At 33.5% G+C, this 8,266-nt stretch overlaps 1 protein-coding gene across 1 annotated transcript; it reads left to right on the top strand.

Moving 5' to 3' along the window:
• Window positions 1-4,751: 4,751 nt before the first annotated feature.
• Window positions 4,752-5,483, top strand: LOC123012854 (sex-determining region Y protein-like). Its single transcript, XM_044411032.1, has 2 exons — window positions 4,752-5,112; window positions 5,167-5,483. Exons 1-2 carry the CDS (start codon window positions 4,752-4,754, stop codon window positions 5,481-5,483), a joined length of 678 nt encoding a protein of 225 aa, XP_044266967.1.
• The last annotated feature ends 2,783 nt before the right edge of the window (window positions 5,484-8,266 follow it).

Raw genomic sequence — 8,266 nt, 5'->3', positions numbered from 1 at the left:
TGTTGGAAAAATAATTTTTCAAATTTTTTTTGTTAAATGCTATTAGAAGAGGAAACAAGGAAGCTATATCCTAAATTGTAACTCTCTTCAATGTTATTTGTGGCTTTTATTGGCAAATTTTTTGTAACTTTACTACAAAATTGTAAAAAAACATACAAGATCATCAGTAGGTATCATTAAATAGACATAAAAAATGTCAAAACATTTTTTTCATGTTCCTGGTATCTTATCTTACATGAAATTTTTCTCTGGGGAGTTCTGACGCACCCTGTATATATTAGATGGTTTACTTTAAGAAAGACTGATTTAAGTAAATATAAAAAATAGCATTTGATTATTTTTATTAATTTTTGTAATGAAATTTAACATAAAAACCCATTTTAAGCTTTGTTATTGTTTAGTATATGATAATACAGATGTAATTATGTTGCTTTCATCAATCTTTGGATCATTTAAAATATTTGGGGTTTTTTATTTATTTTATAAATGAAGAAATGAGTTTTCTGTTTGAATTAATCTACCTGATGAGTGTTGGGCTTAGAACCCTCCACATCTGGATAATTAAGAGGGTGCACACCCGTGTCTAATTTCTCCCAATCGAGTGTTTTCTCCCCCGCTATCCGACTGTTTTCATTGGAAACGATTCAATTTACCGAAGCGAATTGTGTTTGAAATTCATCATTTGCATTAACTGTATTTTTGCAAGTAAGAGAGAGTCCTATCGTGAGATATATATTTTCTTGCAACACAATACCGACTCCTGTGCATTTCAATCAACACAATTTCCGCGACTCAAGTTTATTTGTCATTGTGTGAAGTTTTATACTGCACTCACAGATGGCCCAGCCTCCATTAAATGAACACAATGAGGCTTTCATCTGGATTAGCGCAACTCTCCTGAGACGAGCTTCGTATATTTGTTTTAAAGTTTCGACAAATTAAAAAAATCGGGTAATTTTGAAGAAATTCGCGCAAAACCGCGATAGGAAAAACCTGGAACATGAGATGATTTCAATACACCCATGACATAAAACGACTATTATTGTCATCAGTATCGGAACTGAATAACGTAAAAGCTTCTAGAATGAGCTTTGTTCTTTGCAGCTATAGGAAGAAATGTAAAAGTCATATAACAGCGAGCTTTCGTTAGAAAAGCTCTATTGTTATGAGCGCGCGTTCTCTAGAGATTCAAAATAAGAAAGCACTGTGGCTGCTATTTTCTGAAAAGAATGTCGATGCATTCATGACGACTATTTGTCCCCATCTTAACAGAAAATTATCTCAAAATAATACCAGCTGCAAACAAATATTGCGCGGATACCTTTCATTTGCAACCGCAAAAAAGCAACGACAGAAATTATTTATTCATATTTGGTAAAAAAATACAATAAGTACAAATGCAGTACAAAATTTTTGGACAGTGAATTTTGATATGTGATTCTAAATTTTTTAGCCCCTTGTATTTGGGTGTCTTGAGTTATTTATTGTTAATGTTTAAAATGTTTCGGTGGTGGGAAAGGAAAAATATTCCTTCTTTCACTAATGTTTCACAAAGTAAAAAGATTTTTTAAATTTCTATAGGTAGGTTAGCAATTTTCAAAATCTGGTGCTTATGTAAGTATAGGTAAATGTTTATTGTGTTTAGGTAGTATTTTGTTGCTATAAATTTAGCCTAATTTAAATGGCGTTGCGGGTTTTGGTTGTCATTATGGTCAGATAGTTCTATTATCGAAAACACGTTTACGTAACAGCGAGATAATACCGAGTCTCTCCTGCAATTGCTAATAACAATCAATTTACATAGGTAATGGGTGTATCGTTAACTGAATAGTTAATCTATAGTTGTTACACCCCGAGTGTATCAATAGTTCGATTGTGCGTAACCCAATAGACACAATAGTGAACAATGCTACCACACATGCAATTGTATGCATTGTTGGTCGCGCCATCTATCTATAACAATGAAGGGAAATGACAACCTGCTGCAGGAAATGGCACAGCAGGCAAATCAAAATATCGACGTACCAACGTATCCAGTTTGATAGTTTACGTTACGAAATAAAAATGATTTTGTCGCGGAGCAAATTTGTTTTGTTGCGACATCAGGGGTGAATTTGGGGCTTCAGCAATTATAAAATTAAATCGTTTCTTTGCAATCTGCGGCGAGATTTAATCTGTAGCGTTTGATCTGTCGTTTCGGCGATTACCTGAAAGGTTTCCGATTTGTCCCCAGAAATTGAAACTCCAAGTTTTAATTTACTAGAAGGGATTAATTGTCGGTTCCAGACGATGTTTTCATGGTTGCGATCGATTTATGTGTCGAGGGAAATTTGCACAAAAAGCCCATTTTATGCCAACAATAAAATTCTTGCGAGTTTAATATCTTAATGAAAAGCCATTATGTTTTATTGTAGCAGGGATTGTGTGTCGTGTTATACAAACAACGCGTTAAATATCTGATCAAGAGGACATATTTGCCCACTGATTAGACGAGATATGATAAATTTATGACTGATTTTTACGACCGGATACATTTATGCAATTAAGATACTCACTGACCATCTTTCTTGGTATCCTTTAAGCCAATTCTTCCATTCAGAGACAGAAAAAGATAAATATTTGTATAAATTATGTCGCGTGACCCCAATGCTAACTTTATGGTCTTAAAAACTCCCGACTAAGTCTTAATTAATTTGAGCAGTGCGTGCTCGCTTCGCATTCAGACGGATGAATAAATTTAAATCTTCAACTATGTTTTCAGCCATTATGAATATAAATGGCGTTTGGATTATATAAATCAGATTTAGCATAAGGTTTTGCATTATCACTCATACTGGAATAGACCAGATTACTGCCCGGAACCTAACCCTTAATCTGAAGTTACTACTGAAAAACTTTGTTTTAAAAAAAATTATGCACAATATAGGAAATGAAAGCTCTGTCCCTGAAGAGATGTAATCAGAGTAATGCATTGCTAAGTAATAAAAGTATAATTGAAGAGGTTTATCTAGTCTATGCAAATGTTACGGCCTCTTTGCCACATACAATGTAGCAAAAGATAGCCTCCAGAGATTTGAAGCTGCTATAATTACATGGCATCATATTCAACTACATATGTACTTACTTTTAAAAAAATTAACTGTAATTCTTTTTGTAATATATTTTCCTCAAAAAATTTCAACCATTCAGGTACGAGTATCACCGATTATCATCGAGTTTCCTGCACTAGTGCAATACTTGCGAGTAAATACCCAAAAATGCCTCACTTAACTTATTTATTAAATTAATTAATTAATTAATAATAATTATTATTAATAATTAAAATTTCAATATTTTGGAAACTCTGAGCCAACAATAAATTAATAGAAATACATAGAGTAAATGTAAAAGTTTATTAAAAATTGGAGTAAAAAGACTATTAATAACTTTTACAGAAAAATATTTGCTAGTTTAACATATTCATTTAAATTGCCATAATTATTGTTCATTTACTAAATGGTGTTGGAGAGGTAGGTATATAAAAAACAAATTTTATAAGACCAATTTTGAAGCACGAATTCAAGTTGAAAAACGAGTGGCTATACTCACTTTATTTTACTCAAAAAATTAATTTTCTTAAACATATTTTCTAGTTACTATTATAATTTTGTGTTTATAGACAGGGAAATGCTTCCTGATATTGTGCTACACTTCTTCATGCCACAAGCATAAATAACTTACAGCTCTGTTGTTATAGAGCATATAATTTAAATAATTTAAAATGTAATAAAAAATTGTATTAAAAGACCACCCAACTGGAAATCGCGTACGTTTCTGTAAAAGCAACTAATGATCCGACTTGAAGTGATCGCTTTAAAGCTCCAGGTGTGGACCAGTTAGTTTATGTCATTTCAAATTGACACTTCTTGAAATTTTTAATACGGGGTAATATAATAGCCGGAGGCGTTTCTGACAAAGGCCTATTTTTGCGCTGCATTCAATTCTCACGTCGCGTTCTAAATTCATTACAGAGACGTATATTATGACGGTACACATTCACCATCCACCTATACCAACATAATTCTAACAGCGTGTACGTCACGCGCATTCATTTGCATGATAAATTCCCCACTAGAACTCGAAATGATAATACGATTTTAGTTCTGAAAGGTGAAAATAAATTGATTTCGCGTTTCTGGTGACATATTAATGCACGTATTAAGATTTGTGACGTGCGCCCAAGTCGACCCAGCTCGGTACTCGATCAGATTATTTATTTTTAGGCCGTTTACTCCGTGGGTCGTTTGCTGTCATAATGGGATTGTGATGAATTGGCACAACACCTCGAAATTGCGTTGTGACGTTAATAGCAGGATCATGCATTGAAAGGATTAGGTCTTGACGAGCTTCCACATATTGTTCACTAATTCGTTTATAATTTTTCACACATAATTATAATTATTTCGACTCGTTTCCGCCAGGAACAATGCAACGGCATTGACAATACTAGCACTAAAGCGCGAAAATTACTTCAATTATACAATATACAATAACGCAAAAATAAATAAATAATTACACACAATACGAGCAATGTTACCGTAAAAAATTCCAATTCATATATACATCAACAAAACCATCCTATTTTTTAAGTGACGTGACAATGCTTCTTTTATTGTCAATCAAACAAAGAGATTTAAATCAATGTTTACACAGCGTTAAACGCGCCCTGCATCCTTTTAGTAAGTTAGTTTGGCGACAAACACATTACTGGAATGTCCAATAGTGAAAACAGTGTTCATATCAAAAGACCCATGAATGCTTTCATGGTCTGGTCTAGAATAAGACGTAAACATATCTCAAACGATTATCCACGTCTTCACAACTCAGAAATTTCCAAACTTCTGGGTGCAGAATGGAAAGTTTTACCTGAAGCTGAAAAACGACCATTTATAGATGAAGCCAAAAGACTCAGAAATCAACACATGATCGACCATCCTGATTACAAATACAGACCAAGACGCAAACCTAAATTAGAACCAAAAGATAGCAGATTTTTTGCACAAACTTTTCCGGCTGTCGATCCTTTGCAAAAAGCTTTCAGTAAAGCTTTTTACACACAAAACATTTCAAATGGTAAGAATAATGCATCATTTGATTAAATATAAATTTTAGGTATTGTAATTTTAGAATATGAGGCACTTTCCAGTCCTGGTATGGGGGACCAGAAAATAAATGTCTGTTTTAGAAACATAGGAAATGATTTTGAGTCGAATTATCAAGCACCTGTTGGTTTGCCACCTGAACCCATTATGCGTTTGCCTTATTCCACATGCGATTATACAGGGAGGCTCCAAGAAATCGAAAAAGTGAATTTTCAGACTTTGCCACCTTATACGTCTTTGGCTGGTGGTGTCCACCAGCGAGCTTTGCTCCGGGCTGCATCAATTTACGCTTATCACGATTTGGCTGGAAATTCTCTTCCTGTTTATTTCCCGTCTCTGTAACAGTTTTTTTTCTAAATATGATTAGAGCAGCACGGTGATAATTAGTTCGATTATTTTCCGAATGTAAACTGGGGTTGAGCTGGAAACAATGGTAGAAAAATGTCAGGCGTCTGAACACAGCTTTAATTAACAAAACCTATTATACATCGCGATAATTAAAAAAGTCACCGGCAGACGTAAACAAGAGTATTGTGATCGGTTTATCTTGTCTAGATGGGTATTATATGGGGTGTCACGTGTCTGTCGGGGCGTGATAAGAAAATTCCCCGGAGACTGTTCCTGCTGCATATTAAACCTATTTGGAGGGAATCGATCGCCACCTAGGTGTGGAAGGTTGCATTAACGCGAATCGATGCGAAAGATTTGACGGTGATTGTGTGAATGCGCCTTTACCGGGGTGTATTCTTTTAGGTTGCTATATTACGTATTGCCGGCGTATAAAACTGACAACTAAGTTATTAACTAGAATATATGCAACAATGCAATTCTGTAATGAATACCGTGTATTCACCGTGCACCTGCGATACTCTAAATTGGTAATTAGCGAGTGAAGTCGGTGTGAAATCCGCCGCAGTTCTCACAGTCGAATGGACAATAATATAATCACGATGTGGATGGGGACGACGACGGTGATGCTAAGCATGCGACAGAGTTTTGCCAAATATTTATATAAAAAACGATAATTGTAAATTATAAGTAGAATAAAAAATTATGTATGTGTAAATTGTAAATACATATGTGTTAAATACAAGTAACGCAATTCCGTGTCCTCATTGATCAGTTATCCGAAAAATCCGAAAAGCTTTGTGTTCTTACCTACTCTCTATTTTGCACATACACATATACAGAATTGTCCGGAAAGTCGCGCACCTCCGTGACACTGTCTCATCGGACGGTGCTCTAAAAATGTTTTAAAAAATCTATCTATAAAAATTTTGAGGTTATGGGAGTTTAAATTTTGCACTTTGACTCAATTTATTTCTGTTGGAAAAATAATTTTCCAAATTTTCTAAGTACAGGGCTATTAGAAGAGGAAACAAAAAAGCTAAATAAAATAAATATCAAAATTTTTTGACAGATAGAATTTTTTAAACATTTTGTAGCTGGGGGACTATCCAATTACTCCCTTTCAAGGAGGTGCGCGAGTTTCGGACAGCCTGTATTTCTAACAAAGAAAAAAATATCGGTGTTTTAGTTTTAATGTAGATTTAAATTATACATTTTTCGAGTTTTTTATAGGTAGGTAGTAGTAAAATTATTGCGGTAGGTAGGTTGTCCATAGTACTATAGGAGGTTTGTTTAAACAAATTTTAATACAATTTTTTTTTAATTATAATTTTTTTATGTTCATACAGGGTGCTTCATGTAATTTTACGGCTCCTGTACCTAACAGACGCATTTCCAAAATACCACAGTTATATACGAAAGATCCTTTTCTAATCAGAAAACAAACAACTGAAATGAAAAAAAGTATTAAAGCCGTATCTACTATCACGCGTCTCACAAATTAAAAAATAAAAAAAATTGTTATACAGTATGTCTCCGGATTGAGTTTACAAGAGGAGAAAAAAAATCTTTGATTTTACGCCATAAGTGCAAAGTAAAAACATTTTTTGCTTTACCTGAAACGAGCAAATATGTAATTAAAACTTCTTCATTCTACCTCAGTAGAAAAAAATAGTTATTTATTATACAAGACGATAAAGAAATTGTTTATTTACGAGTGAAAAAGTTAAGTTTACGAGTGACGAAGTCACGAGTGGACTTTCTTTACGAGTAGTACAATTTTTATCGTCGTGTATATTTCGTTTTATAAAAGCACTCTTTAACATTGAGTACAAAATAAAATTCATTTTTTCCTTGATTTTGGACTTGACAAAGTAACATATACAAACATATAAAACCGCCAATCTTGTAGGTTATAGGACTTAAAAAGCAGAGAAAAATTATTCTAAATCCAAAATCAAGAAAAAAAAACTTTTCTTTTTACTGAATCAGAATAATGAATGCTCGTTTCAGATGAAGCAAAAATGTTTTTTTTGCAGTTTTAGCGTAAAATCAAAGATAATTTTTTTTTCTTTCTGTAAACTCAATCCGGGGACATACTGTATATAATTGAGTTAACTTTTCAAATGAAGGCATAAAAAGTTTTGTACTGACCATCTAAAAACCGAAAAAATGGCAAAGTTTACCTACATAAACAATTTTTGTGCAGCAGTTGATATTAATTTATTGCTCTAAAGCCTATAGTATCTTATTATTTTGAGGAAATACATATAAAGAATTCGGGTAAACATAGTAAACATTACGTAACAGGAAATAAAGACTTCAGAAATGGAGAGAGCTAAAATTATGAAATTAAATTTGAAGGACCTGCTTCTACTGTCACCGAATAAGATCAAAAACATGCCTCTGCTTTTAATAATGAGGAGAAGTGAGTTATGAATTATGATGTCCCAACAAAGCAAATTACTCAAGCAAAAATCAATAGATTGGTAAAATTGAGTTATCGGTTTAAAGGAAGAGTCCTTGTCGAATTTCTGGCGGACACTTGTAGTGACATAACGACAATACCATCGATGACAGATTCGTCCACCCATTAAAATCGGTCCATAATACACAATGAAAAACCGTCTCCAAGCACTTACTGTTAAACATATATTAAATTCCATATCGCATTTAATATCAAAGGATCTAAACAAGATATTTCATATATGAGTTTCAGAAAGAGAGAGAATCGTTTGTGATTGTGCGAGAACCGTGGCCAATCCAGGAAGGGAAAA

Source organism: Tribolium madens, unplaced genomic scaffold (assembly GCF_015345945.1).
Source record: "Tribolium madens isolate multiple individuals breed KSU strain unplaced genomic scaffold, Tmad_KSU_1.1 Scaffold_96;HRSCAF=242;Tcas5.2_LG5, whole genome shotgun sequence".
Lineage (NCBI taxonomy): Eukaryota > Metazoa > Arthropoda > Insecta > Coleoptera > Tenebrionidae > Tribolium > Tribolium madens.
The sequence above is the reverse complement of the archived record's forward strand: the minus strand, read 5'-3'. Positions and strand labels throughout refer to the sequence as shown.